This window comes from Penicillium expansum (assembly GCF_000769745.1).
Source record: "Penicillium expansum strain MD-8 chromosome Unknown contig355, whole genome shotgun sequence".
In the NCBI taxonomy this organism is placed as follows: Eukaryota; Fungi; Ascomycota; class Eurotiomycetes; order Eurotiales; family Aspergillaceae; genus Penicillium; species Penicillium expansum.
The window spans coordinates 130,237-145,694 of NW_015971216.1; the positions used below are offsets into that span (position 1 = coordinate 130,237).

The following is a 15,458-nucleotide window of genomic DNA, read 5'->3' on the forward strand; positions in this document are numbered from 1 at the left end:
GATAAAAATGTACAAAGAAAAACATGAAAAAAATCGACACTCTACCAATATTCCACACATAAGACAGGAAAAAAAAAACAATCAAATCAACCCATCAAGGTGTCCCCATATGAGTCTCATGCGATGCATGCACCGAGGTGTTCTGCGTCTGCTCCAAGACCACAGCATAAAATTTCCCTTCTTCCGAAATATCACGGTAAGGACCTGCAGAGACGACGGCCCTGAAACAATCCAGATTAGCATACGATTTCACATTCGAATGAATGGTATCCAAAAATGACATCAAATGCAAAACCGAAGGATAAAAAAAAGGAAAAAAATTCAAACATACCACCCCTTATACTTCGGCTGATTAAAAATATCCGTAAACACCCTCAGCACTCGCAACGGCAACTCCAGAATAGAAGGCATCACAGGCCCATCGCCACAAATGGGTAACCCTAGTTTGTTGACAGGGAGGTAGATGGTCTCTGCGACGTTCTGAGGGTTGCGCGTCTCCTGGAAGATGAGGAGACGGCGCGAGGCCTGTGATTGCGGTCCGCCTGCTGGCGGTGGTCTGGCGTTTGCACTCGCGCTCATGCTCATCGTGAAGGTTTTTTGGGTGTGTAGGGTGCGCAATAGGTTTTTACGGAGATCCGTGTTGGATTTCTTTTTTCTTGGGCTTGGAGTTTGGGGGGATGGGTTGTTCAGTTTGGCTGTTCTTTTTCTTTTTCTTTTTCTTTTTTTCGATGTTGTTTTTTTTTTTACCCTTGAATTTTTGTGCTGTGTCTCTGGCTTCGCTGCTTAAAAATAGCGTGTTTTCTTTTGCAGTTTATTAGTACAATCTCTTTGCATATTCTTCACCGAGAGATTCTTACTATTTGTTGACAGTGGCGTGTATGGAGGGCGCGACAGGCTCTGCTTATCGTTGGGCGATCAGTGTCCCGATGAGGAGATCGCGGGGCAAAAAGGGGGGGGGGGGGGGACTTTGGNAATGTTATATTGTTATATTGTAGGAAGATGAAGATAGATGGGAAGTTGAGTGTCATCTGTTAGTTTGAAGAAGGGGAAAGAGGGGACTTGATGGGAAATATTATGATCGTTGTACCTACTGCCTAAGTATCTTTATGTACAGTCACCGTTAAAATCGAAGGATCCTCGGAGAGCAAATATTATATTTCGAAACTCACGGGGTTTCCGAAGTCATCTTTTTGGTTATGTAATTCGCCATTTTTTTCTTATAGTATAATGAAACCTAGGGTGTTTTGAACCCGGCAGAATACTAAGGTAAGCTCATAGAATCATTAGAGGTTCATATGGAGTACTCCGTAGTTAGTCCTTGAATACCATAACCAGCGGCAATGGATGTTGACCAACGCTTTAGTCATTGAAATCACGTGGTCTCGCGTTTCCGTCGTCGCGTCCCCTTTGTTCTCGCTTTGTTGAGCCACACTCACAACATGATGGCAGAAAGAGGACTGTGCCCTGTCAGATCAAAGAAGGTCGAGGTGGATCGTCGAAAATCCTATCGGCAGTGGCCTGAACGGCTTTCGCTTCACGTTCACTTTGATCTGTGAAGGCGCGGACTTGCGCTCAGCAGACTAGGCTGTCGATCGGCTCAAGCGGGAGGGTTAGAGTAGGAATCTATGATATCCCTTTCTTTTCGCTAACTTCAGTACATATATGCAAGATCTCGCCTCCAGCCTCCTAATAGCCCTCCAGATCCTCCCTGCTGCTCGTCTGCTGCCGTTTATTTCGGGGGGTTATTCAAAGTGACTTGTTTCGGCTCATAACCGCCGTCGCATCAAATGATTTCGACCTCGAACGAATCAAATGCTGCTTTAATTATCCCTTGAGGACGCATCGACAAACCGACAAATATGGAATCTTGTGGAGATTGCCACAGCGAAATCTATCCCCCCCACCTCCCTCGAGGGATTGCCTCTTCCCTCCAACAAACACCATTGCTCCACAAGGCGAGTAATTTCGCCAATTCCTCCGAACACAGTCAAGATTTTGACAGGATCCTGAAGTCACAGCTTGGTATTATGTATGTAGGACTCTCCCATCTCCGATCAACATTCTTTGGAGGCGTCTGTGGTCTCCAAACAGGATCTGAACCTGTATTTCAAAGATGCACAGGGGATCGAAATGCGCTTTTTGTCAATGGATGGACAGGATGGCCCGACAATGCAAACCAGGGAGGTGTCTTAAGCTGGTTTGCAGGCCTGAGCGAGAAGTTGGCAAAATTCTCAGCGGACTACGATCCTCTGTCGGCAGTGGCGGAAGGAGAATATCATCCCCCTGCCAGCTGAGCGGTTAAGTGGGTATATTGGCCAATCTACAACTGCTCATAGATCGGAATTCGGTCAAGGTGGGATCAGCCCAGTACGCAACAACCATCACACGCCCAGATGCGGCTAAATCGGCTAGACACCTAGCCGAGTTTCTCACAAATTCTGGTCCACACCATATTGACACAGTCAGCCGGTCGATGCAACATTTGTATTCCACCCGGTTCTACGGAACAATGTATCAATCGGCCAATTCAGGTGATCAAGCGCTACAGTTTGCCAGTGATGCATCCCTTGGCGACCACAAACATCGAAAGAGCTCCGTGGGCTTCCTTTGTGAACTATTTGGTGGAGCGATCGATTGAAAGGCAACCAAACAGCGTACGGTTACCACCTCCACCACAGAAGCTGAATTTTAGCTCTCACCAAAGCAGCTAAGCCCACTAGCTGGTTGAATCGTCTACTCCACGGGGTCAAACTCGATTACCAATGTGGTCTTGAGGTACAATATGACAATCAACAGACAGGGGATCTGTTAACCAAAGAGGATCCTCACCTCCGCACGAAGCTCCGACATGTGGATATCCACCAGCACTAGTTTGTAGAATTTATATTCAGCAAATACCGGTCGCCGGACCACTGGGGCACATGACCTACATAAGTGGAACTTACAAAGACGAGTAAGCCAGGTAAGGTCAATATTCTCAGGGGTTTTATAAATTCCATCTTCAGACGATATCTTGAGACCGGCCCGTTTCTATTGGTCAGATACCAAATGCCAGTCAATACTTCAAAAATACACGAAGCGACACATTTACTAATTAACCTCATTGTGTGATTTGGGTTTAAAGAGCTCCTTTATTTAATGCACTGCACTAAGTTGAGGGCCGCCGTAGAATATCCGTACCTAGTGCCGTGGCCATTGACGTTTACGCCCCAACATTAGAAGCCGCTAGATATAAAATCACGGATAATTACAGTGCCGTATACGGTGCAATAAAGCACGGCACTCAATAGGCATTTGAAATCACCTGTGCACTCATTGGTATATGTACTAAAAGTATGTCATCTGAAAGCACAGTATGATACTCGTTGCTAACCTTGTGTCATCACCACAGTTGACCTATTCTGCAATATGCTGATAGAGTCTGCACGAACATCATGCTTCCGATCCAACCTATAGGTGGCATACCCCCTTGCATCCATGGCTGACCAAGTAGGATCTATAAGCATCTTTGTTGACCAATCGGATAAACTTTCGGCTCGGGAAAACAGTATCTCGACCACGGATAAACGGTTCTACAGATGAATGCTCCTTTCTGTTGTACAAGTAAGTCTGCTCTTATGAACCATTACAGTAAAAATGGCCCTTTCTCGCATCTATATCATGTCGACCTCTTTTTCATTGGCATCTTGTCAGTCCACTGTATCAACACCAAAACACGAGTTATCATCCAAAGATGAAGGATGCAATTGACACCCCAATTTCGACGAACGCTTCTGTCGCCGATTTGGAGAATGCCCGAGATCATTCATCTGGCGAGAAGCCCAGTGACGCGGATATTTACTTGGTTGAATGGGATGGGCCTGATGATCCAGAACTTCCCATGAACTTTCCCTTTTGGAGGAAATCGCTCATCACTTGCATCTTCAGCACATTGACCATCTGGGTGACCTTCTCCAGTAGTGTCTTTAGTGCTGCGACCACGGTCACTTCCAAAGAGTTTCATGTTTCAAAAGAGGTCATGACTTTAGGAACCAGTTTGACCGTGCTGGTAAGTAAAAAACAATAACACGCAATGAAGGCTCGGCCACGACGCTAACCTTGATATACAGGGCTTTGCAGTGGGACCACTGATTTGGGGACCTATGTCGGAGTTATATGGCCGACTAAGGCCTCTCTATATCGGATACGCCATCTTTATCATCTTCCAGGTTCCCGTGGCGGTTGCGCAGAACCTCGAAACCGTGATGCTTGCACGTTTCTTGCTGGGGTTTTTTGGTACCTCCGCTCTTGCAATCATTCCTGGTGCTCTGGCAGACTTTTGGGGTCCAGTGGAGCGCGCCATTGCCGTCTCTTTATTTTCCGCGGCTACCTTCGTTGGGCCGATATTCGGACCAATCGTGTACGTGATTTTGATTGATGATAATGTTGTTGGTAAATGGGGTCTAAACGTGGGCTGATCATTACATGGGCAGTGGAGGATTTATCGTCGACTCAGCTCTGGGATGGCGCTGGACTGCCTGGATCACCATGATCCCAGCCGCATTCTTCGGCACGATCGCTTTTCTCATCCTACCCGAGACATACCACCCCGTTCTCCTCCAGCGCCGTGCCAGTCGGCTCCGTAATGAGACACGCATGTGGGCCTATCATTCCCGCCTGGATGAAAGCACGCCGACGTTTAGCCAAATCTTGACAAAATATCTCTTCCGTCCGCTTCAGATGCTTTTCTCGGAGCCGATCCTCGTCTGCATGACTCTTTACATCTCGCTTATCTATGGTATATTGTACCTCTTCTTCGTGGCATACCCAATCGCTTTTCGCGAGGTCCGGGGTTGGACTTCCTTGGGAATTGCGGCCTTGCCCTTCCTGGGCATCCTAGTCGGGGTCCTACTGGGTTGCCTCCTTGTAACCATCGCAACGCGCCTGTGGTATGCTCCTAAGCTACACAATGGTTCCGTCGTACCGGAAGATCGTCTACCCCCCATGATTGTTGCGGCTTTGCTCTTGCCTATCGGGCTATTCTGGTTTGGATGGACATCGAACCCGAGTATCTCGTGGGTGCCACAGGCCATTGCAGGAGTGCCAATCGGAATGGGGATTTTGATGATCTGGATGCAAGGCCTGAACTATCTGATTGACGTATATTTGGTGGTTGCCAATTCGGCTCTGTCTGCAAACACTCTTATTCGAAGCATGGTAAGTGTACAGCTCTTCGTTGATATACTGTTACTAACTACGGGAAAAAGATAGGTGCTGCGTTCCCCCTCTTCGGGTCGGCGATGTACGGTAGGTTGGGAGTGGACTGGGCTATGTCACTCCTCGGCTTTCTTGCTGTTGCGATGATCCCGATTCCCATCATCTTCTATTTCTATGGGGCGAAGATTCGGGCCTTGAGTCGCTTCTCTCCAAAGCTGTAAGAGAAGGGTTATATGAACTCCAAGGACGGTGAGCAAGCCTTAGGTAAAATGGGATTACACATGTGCATCTAGGTAGCAATTGTTAAAAATAAATCGAACTAATCTTCAAATGTTGCCTATCATAGCAGCATGACTGAACCGTCACATACTGCAAGCTAAATACCGTCGCATGCTTAATCTAGAAATCCCATGGTCTTCCACGACAAAATATACTTCTCCACCAAACCTGGGCCTACAGGGCCCCTTTCCCGCAAAGTTGCTGAATGTTCTCTCGCCTTGGCCGTATCTAGTATCAAACCCCCACATGACATTCGGATAAAATGCTGATCGAAGAATTCTAGCAATTGCTTGGCTGGGCAGTCGTTGACCGAGGCCGGAGAGATTCGAACTCGTTCAATCCACTGATCAAAAGGAATAATGCCACTTTGTGGGATGTCAAGAGACCGGGCCAGTGTTTTCACCATTTTTCGCCACGGCTGCCTCGATGGATTCTCGATATGGTAGATCGAATAAGGCGTTGTGTCAGAAATCAGTAATTCGCCCAGTGTTGCGGCAACATCGTCGACTGGACACCAAGAGAGGCTACCATCAAAGTCTGGGAGCGCTTTCAATGTCTGCGAGGATTTGATCAGGAACGAAAAATGCTCGACTGGATTCCAATGCCCGTTGCTTGTTGAGCCAGTAATTTGGGCGATTCTTACTGCCATTGGTCGGAATCTATCTGGATACCGACGCAACGTTTCGTCTAACATGCGCTCGCAAACTAGCTTGGCTTCAGCATATCCGACTGACAGGACAGAATCCGCCGTCATTGTCTCTTCTGGAGCAAGGGATTTCCCATAGCGAAGTGGATAGTAGCCGACTACCCCGATCGACGAGATAAATTGGAAGCCGAACTTGAATGGCGCCGGTCGGAGTGCGGCTACCTCTCGTGAAAGAGTGATGAGGTTCCGCATCGCCTTAAACTGATTCTCGTAGCCTCGGATGGGTCTGGTAAGACTCATTGGCCAAGCGTTGTGAACCAAATGGGTTGCGGTGTTCACGAGTTTCTGATAGGTCTCTACAGGCAGCCCAAGCAATGGTTTTGCGGTCTCCACTTCAAGTACCTCTAGCTTTGACCGGGAGGTGTCATCGAGCGAGATTCCCCTGACCTTTAATGCTTCCTCTTGACGGATGACGGCGGGCACTGTACTCCGTCTATTCAGACAGACTACGGTGTTGACACTAGGAAGCCTGGCGAGATAGCCGACAATGTGGCAGCCGAGACTTCCTGAGGCACCAGTAACCAGCACACAGTGTCTTGTGAGAGCGGGAATAGAGGCTTGCTGTGTACTCGCGATGGGGAGTGCGTGGAAGTCCTTGGTATATTCACGGATGTATGTATCAATGATCTCTTGGTTCCCTGCGATGTCTGTCAATGGGACATGCGCCGGCGGTTGGAGTGATTTAGGTGCATCATCATACCTGGGTTTAGACGCAAGAGCAATGATCAGGCGCTGAATATTGGACTCTGGTCGACCACCTTCAGTCCAATCGACGTGACCATATCCAACGGAAGTGAGAATTTTCTTCCAGTGCGTTGCGGGTTGGAGTGCATGTTGCCGATCATCTTCAAATAACCACCATCCTTCTAGCAAGCCGAAAATGAAATCGACCCAAGGCACTTGCTCGGTCATCTCCAATAGAAGTAGGAAGCCGTCTGGTCGCAGAATATGGTGAATATTTCTCGTCGAGACTTCCAGGTTCCGAGTTGCATGCACACAATTTGTAGCCAGGACAATGTGCTGACTATGTACCAGTTGTGAATCAGGCGGAGACTCGATGTTCACTACTTTGAACTTCATGAACGGATACTTCTTGAATCGCTTGCGAGCCGCGGCAACCAACGAGGATGACAGGTCCGTCATTGTGTATTCGACGGGCACACCTAGACGCTCCAACAGTGGCAGGATCTTCACGGTTGTTCCTCCTGTACCAGCTCCCATCTCCAAGATGCGCAGAGGCTCACCAGTATTGGGTAGTCTTTGCACGAGCTGCTCGAGGAACATTTCCGCCTGCTGGATCCATACCGCATTAATGGGAGATTTGGCATAGACGTCAGTCGCGATTTCTCTGCCCTCGGGTGTCCCAAAGATCAATTGAAGCCCGTCTTCCTTGCCAGTAATGCAGTCGGCAAACTTACTTCCGGTCATGGATGTGAGTTTGTGCTCGGCCGCATGGACAGGTTCGTCACGAAGCAACTCTTCCAGCATTGTTTCCACGGTTTTCGTCGGAACAGGTAAGGCCGTTCGCGTGATCTCAGATCCATTGATGTCAATTAATCTGGAGTCCTCGAGAAGACCGTAGATCAAGTTCATGAATCGTTCATGTTTTGGAAGGTATGTAACACGCTCAAGTTTCTGGCCCGCTGCTGCACTGCGTATCGGACATCCGAGCTGTTCAAAAGCATTGACAATATGGGCAACACAGAGCTCAGTCGATCTTGGCATGATTTCATTGTAGTATGTTCCAAGTTGGCCATTCAAAATGAAGTCATCGGTGGCTTCCTTCGCGATGCGGAAGGCATCCAGGATTGCCGATTCTGAGAGGAGGGAACCCCCTTCCTCAGGAGACAAGAGACCGCTGCCATTGACGACACCATTTGTGCCGTTGATATGATGGGTATTTCCATTAGTCACAGCTTTTTCATTTGTTTCGGCGTCTTCAATGCCCAGAATCTTTTGCATGCACTCCACAAGACTGCGGAAGTCAGTTACATCGATCAACTGAGTGACGTCGACAGTGGTCTTGAAAGCCAAATCAATCTCTCGGCCTAGTTCCATGCTCATCAATGAATCGATTCCAAGCTCGACCAAATCAGAGTTGTCTTTGACTTCTTCTGGTTCAAGACCAGATAAATTGCATATGATCTCCCGCATCTTTTTAGCGATGTCTACACTGGCTGCCTTTGGCGCTTTCTTTGTCGGGGGTTTACTTTTCACCGCAGTAGACGAGCCATTCACCAATGGTGGGGCTGCCACTGGAGTATGGCTGAATATCTTGGGGGCAGGCACTGTAACAGGGACAGTAGGAACTTGTGGCTGAAGACCAACTGGCATAGCCTTCGACAGTACCCTGCGTATTCCGGAGATTGGAACCTTTTGGTAACTAATACCAAGAGCAAATTCAACAAGTGACCCATCACGAGCATCGAAAGCAAAAATATCGCTGAGATACTTGGACTCTGATTCGCAATGGTGCAAAGCAAATACTTCATAAACGTGTGAAGGAGCATCGTTTGCATCTGCATTCGGTGCTCGCATCCACCGATCAATTCCATCGCAAATGAAAATGCCCCTCTCAGACAAGTCGACCTTGGTAGTCATGAGGTTCACAAAGATACCTGCCACTTGGCAGAAGCAGTCCGTCAAGACGGTGTCGAGCCAGGTCTCTCCGTCGTATTTCTTCGTGATCCTTCCTGCGGACTCATTCTCGCTGCCAGCGATCTTTGTAACATGGCGATAGATTTCCTTATAGTCGATCACTTCTGAAAAAGCGCGATAGATGTTGCGGCCCTGCAGGATGTCGTCCGCCACATTGCCATCAAGGAGTTGCAAGCACCGCTTTCGGCCGATTAGACGTCTAAGTTTCTCAAACTCAGTCTTGACTTGCACACTGTCTGCCGCTTGGAATGTGATTGTCCCTGAAGTGTGGGTCACAAAGCCACTTCCCTTATCGTCAGTTGCAGTCAGCTTCCAATTCCAGACCAGACCTTCCGCATCGAAGGATTGCGCTTCGATCCAGACTGCCCGGGAGTCGTCTTTGACAAGAGGCTGATAATGCCTTAGACCATGTAGCTCTGGAATAAAGCTACGGTTCTGGAACTCTGGTCGAAGGCTCATAAGAGCATCAAGAGCTACCTCAACCTGGAACATACCGGGACAGACAGCAGATGTATTTGCCATGATATGACCGGAAAGGAGACGGTTGAACTTATCTGTCGTGACATTGACTCTGAATTGCACAGACCTCTGGGATGCATCTTGATAACCGACCAAAGTTGTCAGGCCCTTCGGTGCCTCGATAAGTGCGGGCTGCTCCGTCACCTTGGCAGAAGCTTCGGGCTTTGGAAGCACCTTCAGATCCATCCAGTGTCTTGACTTCTCGAATTGGTACGGCGGCAAAAGGACTGGAGTATACATTGCAGTCTGCAGGCGGTGGTGAGCCCAGAAGCTGACTTTCTGACCTTCCCTCCAGAGCTTTATAGTCGTTTCAGAGAGAAATTGGAATGCACCCTCGCTGGTAATATTCACAGCCAGGAAAGAGGAGTTTGGAGTACCCAGAGCCCGACTTGCCATGGCTGTGATGGTGGAGTTTGAACCGGCCTCTAACCAAGTGGCAGCAGGGAATTTGTCTGATAATCTCTTGACTGCATGGGCAAAGAAAACTGGTTTTCTCATATGACTGGCCACATAACTGGAATTGAATGTGCTAGTTGACACTTGCTCCGTTGCTGTTTCAATATATATTGTTGGCTTCCTGAACTTGATACCTTGCCCCAAGCTCTCCAGATCATCGATCAATTCATCAACAAGAGCCGAATGGAAGGCGTTAGTGACGTTCAGTTTCTTAGATCGGATTCTTGAGAACTCTGGGTCATTCTTCAGCAGGTCTTCAGCATGATTCACGCCTTTTGTAGGCCCAGCCAATGTGAAGCTTCTTGATGCATTATAGCAGGCGATTGCAACTCCTGCTTCAGATCCAATCTGTAATTTGACTTTCGCCAGCAAGGCTTCCACATCAGAGAGATCTGCCTCGACAGCCATCATGGATCCTTTGTCAGAACTCCATCGCTCCTTGATCAAGCGAGCTCGACCGGAGATCATCTTGACAGCATCCTGCAATGATACAACATTGGAGACACATAGAGCTGTCAGCTCACCAAAGCTGTGTCCGACGACCGAGGCAACATTTGCTCCGCTATCGATCCACGCCTTGGCGCAGGAATACTGCATCGCAAACAGTACTGTTTGAAGCTGAACAATATCCTCGATTGGAGAGCGTTGGAAAATGGCTGGGTAAATCCCCTGCAGACCAAATGAGAGACACACAGCATTGCACTGGTCTAAGTAATATCTCATAATTGCAGTGCTATCATAGACCTCTTGATCCAAGCCAACATAGGTGGAAACTTGCCCTCCAAAACATAGGATGACGGGCTTCGGATCCGGAAGCTGGACAGACGGGAAATCCGTGCTAGCTTTCTCGGCAGATGCAAGGACCATATCCAGCTCTTCCTTTGTGCTGGCATTAAATATCAGGGCCTGGGGAAGGGACCGGTTTGATTGACAGGCAACTTGGAAAGACAAGTTTGCCAAGCTTAGGCTCTTATCTGCTACATGTCCCTGAACAAATTGGCGCAATCTCCTAGCGTAATTTTGAAGGCTCTGTTGATCAAATGCACTGATCCAAAAAGGATAGTTCTTCTCCGGCAATGGCGCCAAGAGGGTCTCTTTCAGCTTTGGTGGTTGTGTAACAACCATAGAGGCATTGGATCCGGAAGCCCCATAGTTGTTGATGAGTGCAGCTTTGAATGGTGCATCCCAAGGCTTTAAGCGGGTAGATATATCAATTCTATCCTTATCTTTCGCATTGAGGGAAGGATTGATTTTCGAGAAGCTCCCCTGAGGTGGGATAAAGCCTTGCTGAATAACGAGGAGAATCTTTATCAAAGAGACCACACCCGAAGCACATTCACTGTGACCAAGAAGACCCTTCACGGATCCTAGCGACAGAATATCGGAGCGTATAGGGCCTCCAAAAACAGCTCGAATGCCATCGTATTCAGCTGGATCTCCAACGGGAGTTCCTGTTCCGTGTGCCTCAACAAGAGAAATATCTCGGGGCTCGAGCCTTGCTTGACGCACAACATCCGTAAAGAGCTCCGATAGAGACCCCGAGTTTGGAACAGTAATTGCAGTGCAGTTCTGGTTTTGATAAACCTTTGTACTCGCGATCACACCAAGTACCTGATCACCATCCGCGATTGCCGAGGAAAGCCGTTTCAAAAACACGGCACCAACGCCTTCACCCCTGCAATACCCATCTCCTTTCGCGTCAAATGACTTGCATTGACCAGTAGGGCTGAGGAAAGATGCTCCAGCTAGGTTGTGATACCAATCGGGGCTCGTTATAACATTGACACCCCCGGCGAGTGCCCCATTACATTCCCCGCTAAGGATAGAACGACACGCCTGGTGAATAGCCACGCTGGATGAAGAGCATGCCGTGTCAAGTGTCAGGCTGGGTCCTGTCCAGCCGAAGTGGTGGCTAATCTTGCCGGCTAGAAAGCTCTTCAGGTTGCCAGTAGCCGAATACGCATTCGCAGGGTAACACGCAATGTTGTCCTCATAATCGACATTGCCAACACCCATAAAGCATCCAATACGACGATTAGGGCCATCGTCTCTGAAGTATCCGGATTGTTCGACAGTCTGATATGCAACCTGCAACATTAGGCGTTGCTGAGGGTCCGTGGATGCCATTTCTCTGGGGCTCTTCTTGAAGAATTTGTGATCGAAAGTGTCGTAATTTTCGATGAAGTTCCCGTACCATTGGCGTTTGTCCGCTTCTCTCCATGCCGTCGCCAGGCTGAACCGATCCTCAGGCACCTCTTTATGTTGCGACTGGCCACTTTTTAGAATCTCCCAGAATCCCTCGTGGTCTCCGGCACCCGGAAGCTGACACGCCATTCCAATAACGGCTATGCGCTCATCGGGCAAATCTTCGAGGTTAGGCGTTTGCGCTCCACCAAGAACCTGGCGGGGCAACCGTGACGATGCGAGGTCAATTTCGGATACGTATGTCAGGCGTAGACCAAGCTTCCGTGCAATCGTCGGTGATACGAACCGCTCTGACCCAAAACAAATAACCGCTGCATCCTTGATAATGAATCTTGCCGCATACGCGATAAAGCATGTTTTGTACCACTGGGACTGTTCCAAGAGAATTGCCCGCAAAGCTACCTCGTGGAGCTTTCCAGTGCTGATATATTGCCCATTGGTACTGGATCGACTAGGGAGTAGCATCTTTGGCGTATCGGCAAATTTCAAAGCTGGTTCAGTTTCGCAGAACTGAAGGAGACTAGATACGGCATTTTGGTGCTTCTTCCAGTGGAATCGTCCCGAAAGCGCTATTGGCGTGACATGACCGCCCTCCTGCTTCAACCGCTTGATCAGAGCTGGTGCCGTTTTCTTCGATGCGGTCAATGTTGCACGTCTCTGGTCAACAAGAACGGAAACGTATGCCTAAAGGATGTCGATTAGTGTTTTGCTGTGGTGTGAATGCGAGTCATCAAGACATACATCAGGGAATTCCTCGAGGACATGGGCAAACGAGTCGCCAAATTCGGCGCTGTTCCACGACACTGAAAGACTCGTTGACTTTCTTTCTGGATCATATAACGCCTCTTCGGCATCAACGGTGGCTCCGACCAACATTGCCAGTCTCACGCCTACCGCGCCGTAATGATGAATATCGGCTACATTGCAGGAACATGCCACTGCTAAAGCACTCAAGGTGCCGGTGCAGAGGCCTAAAGTCTCTGTATCTTCCGTAATGGGCTTGGGCAGCTCCTCCTTCTCCCCTAGATCTGGAAACGCCGCCCTGAGAAGAGTGATATATTCAATCACTTGTCCGATGACCACAAGTGGGGATAGAAGCACATTTGGCAAAGGAAACGCTTCCTCTGGGGCTGTCGCACTCAAAACCCATGTATTCAGGTTCTCAAGTAGCTTCCCTGTGTTAGATTGCTGTACCGCCAGGTCACTGGCGGCAAAGTTGTCCCAGAGCTTTGGAAGGCTGGCGAGTGCGTCAAGGGCCCAATTATGGTCATGAAGCTGGCTGCAAAGCTTTGTGAAGGACTCGATATCGAAAGACAAATCTTGCGGGCCGAATATGAAGGCCTTGGGTCTCAGGTGTGGATGAGAAGTTGAGTCAGGCATGACTGATACCTGCAGTTGAAGCTGGCTGAGAGAAGATGAATTCTGATGTTGAAAAGAATAGAGCACTGGGAGATATATCTCACAAGCACGATATACAATGTGATGAGAGATAGTTTCGTGATCTCCTATACGGCAACAACTCTAGGTATATATGACACTGAGCCCTGGATGCAGTACCCACTGCACTTCCAAGGCTCCCTGCACATGTGTCAAGATCAACTGAAAGGCTCAAACTCCAGCTACAACACCACATTATTCCGGATAGTTAGTCCGCATGCATACCACTTCGTCTTCGGATGTCGATAAACTTCTGTTGACATGCACCACATGTGTAACCTACCGCCATGTGCTCCGTAGGCTTGGTAGACAGGCCTTGAACGTAGAAATCCTTCAGAATTTGCTTTAAAGCAGTGAAGTTACTCCGAGGAATTAATCCGATATATTGTATCTTACGCCCCCAAAAGACAGGAATCAGTGAGATATACCCGAGATCTAGGCTAGTGTGCAAAAGTACGGCAGGATCCGTAAGAGTCAGCTTTAGCCCTGAAGGCATGCCAGCACGTGTGATTTTCCAATATTCTTACTGCTATTTGACGAAATACGATATATTGGCTATGAATAGACCACCCCCTTAGGATGTGGGGATGTAAAGGCTGCACCTACTCATGCACGTGCGGTGAATAGTGGTCTCTGTCAAGTATATACTCGGAAAAATAAACGGCAGAGCGAACAATATCATGCAGGTAAACTTGTGAAGTATCCGTAAGCCTTGAAAAGGTTACTATAGCCGAGTGTGCCTAATCTCCCTTGACGAACATTTTGAACTTTCCGAGCAGTGGCTCGTGTTAGAGTGGGAGTGTTGCTTGCAACTACAGGACTTATCTTGACAAGCCCAGGTCAAATGGTGAGATATCATTCGAATAAACCAATTGGTAAAGCACCTAGGCAGCACCATTTACACAAGTTTGGAATGTCTGAATATAGTGTGTCTCTATACAATTATCTGTGCAGCAACATACCCTAGAACATCTCTAACACTTGCGCCACTCCAAACAAATCATATCTGCATAATTTAACTCGCAATAAATTCCAACATAGTACCAGACTAGTGAGCATTTGTCTGCATTGCAAGTTCTCGAATCTGATAGGCAACGAGCGAGACATCGTTGTACTTCAGCGGAACCCGATGATCACCATCCCACTCTACCAGCCTCTTACTTTCCGGGGCACAGAACTCTTCAAACAGCTGACGGTGAAGATCCACATGCGGGTCTAACATCCCATGTACATGTACTGTGGGGATGCGTAGAACGTCCCGGCTCGGACCGTGGTATTTTGCATCCGTAATCTGCGACACATCAGGCAAAGACGAACCCAGGTCTAAGTCCAGATCCAAGCATACTAACGGCGCACGGCCAGCCAACAGAACTCCAAAACGATAGTCCGAACCGGCGAACGGTCGTCCTAGTAGTTCCTGTCTGATTTGTTGGCGGTAAAGGAGACTAGCGCAGGTCTTCGCGCCTTGGCTAAATCCAAGCAGTCCCACCCACAATCCTGTAGCTCCTTTGGCGTCATCTTGGCGCTTTGCGTCCTCCACACTGTCGTCGATCGCTCGGATGGCATCTTCCGGCCGGATATCAGGGTGGTCGGGGCGCCAACGGAGCCAACGCCTGAACGGACCCCATTGACTGTACACCGACATCACATCATGCCCAGCGTCAGATAAAAATGGTCCTTGCGCGAAGACAAACCGGAAATCGGATCTAAGTTGGGCAATAAGCCGGCGACACTGGGATTTGAAGATGATAGCATTAGACCCCCCGCCGTGAAAACAAAGGATTCGTGGAAGATGTAAAGTGTCATCGACTGCCTCGAAATTTGTCTCGGCCATTATGGCAAGAGGGTATCAAGGCTTAGTAGGAGTTATGAGCCTACCCCAAACAAGAGCTTCGGGGTGTGGGAAGCTTAACAGGGAGCACTGAGCAGATATAGTACAAAGCCAGTGAGCCAGACCTAATCTGCCATTCCACAATGCAAGATAAGCGTCAAGAGCACCCAA

The 15,458-nt window shown here is 48.6% G+C and overlaps 5 protein-coding genes across 5 annotated transcripts; 2 read left to right on the forward strand and 3 right to left on the reverse strand.

The window, feature by feature from the left end:
* Positions 1 to 94: 94 nt before the first annotated feature.
* On the reverse strand, positions 95 to 585 carry PEX2_100430 (uncharacterized protein; the record flags this gene model as incomplete). Its single annotated transcript, XM_016747313.1, has 2 exons — positions 95 to 221; positions 332 to 585. 2 exons carry the CDS (start codon positions 583 to 585, stop codon positions 95 to 97), a joined length of 381 nt encoding a protein of 126 aa, XP_016601788.1.
* A 1,274-nt stretch (positions 586 to 1,859) lies between these two features.
* On the forward strand, positions 1,860 to 2,294 carry PEX2_100440 (uncharacterized protein; the record flags this gene model as incomplete). The annotated part of the gene is made up of 1 exon (XM_016747314.1): positions 1,860 to 2,294. The coding sequence occupies one exon, from the start codon at positions 1,860 to 1,862 to the stop codon at positions 2,292 to 2,294; it is 435 nt and encodes a 144-aa protein (XP_016601789.1).
* A 1,439-nt stretch (positions 2,295 to 3,733) lies between these two features.
* PEX2_100450 (MFS transporter) lies at positions 3,734 to 5,417 on the forward strand (the record flags this gene model as incomplete). Its single annotated transcript, XM_016747315.1, has 4 exons — positions 3,734 to 4,048; positions 4,110 to 4,399; positions 4,473 to 5,196; positions 5,247 to 5,417. 4 exons carry the CDS (start codon positions 3,734 to 3,736, stop codon positions 5,415 to 5,417), a joined length of 1,500 nt encoding a protein of 499 aa, XP_016601790.1.
* Positions 5,418 to 5,590: 173 nt separating this feature from the next.
* On the reverse strand, positions 5,591 to 13,399 carry PEX2_100460 (Male sterility, NAD-binding; the record flags this gene model as incomplete). Its single annotated transcript, XM_016747316.1, has 2 exons — positions 5,591 to 12,703; positions 12,761 to 13,399. The coding sequence occupies 2 exons, from the start codon at positions 13,397 to 13,399 to the stop codon at positions 5,591 to 5,593; spliced, it is 7,752 nt and encodes a 2,583-aa protein (XP_016601791.1).
* Positions 13,400 to 14,504: 1,105 nt separating this feature from the next.
* PEX2_100470 (Serine hydrolase FSH) lies at positions 14,505 to 15,290 on the reverse strand (the record flags this gene model as incomplete). The annotated part of the gene is made up of 1 exon (XM_016747317.1): positions 14,505 to 15,290. The coding sequence occupies one exon, from the start codon at positions 15,288 to 15,290 to the stop codon at positions 14,505 to 14,507; it is 786 nt and encodes a 261-aa protein (XP_016601792.1).
* Between the last annotated feature and the right edge of the window lie 168 nt (positions 15,291 to 15,458).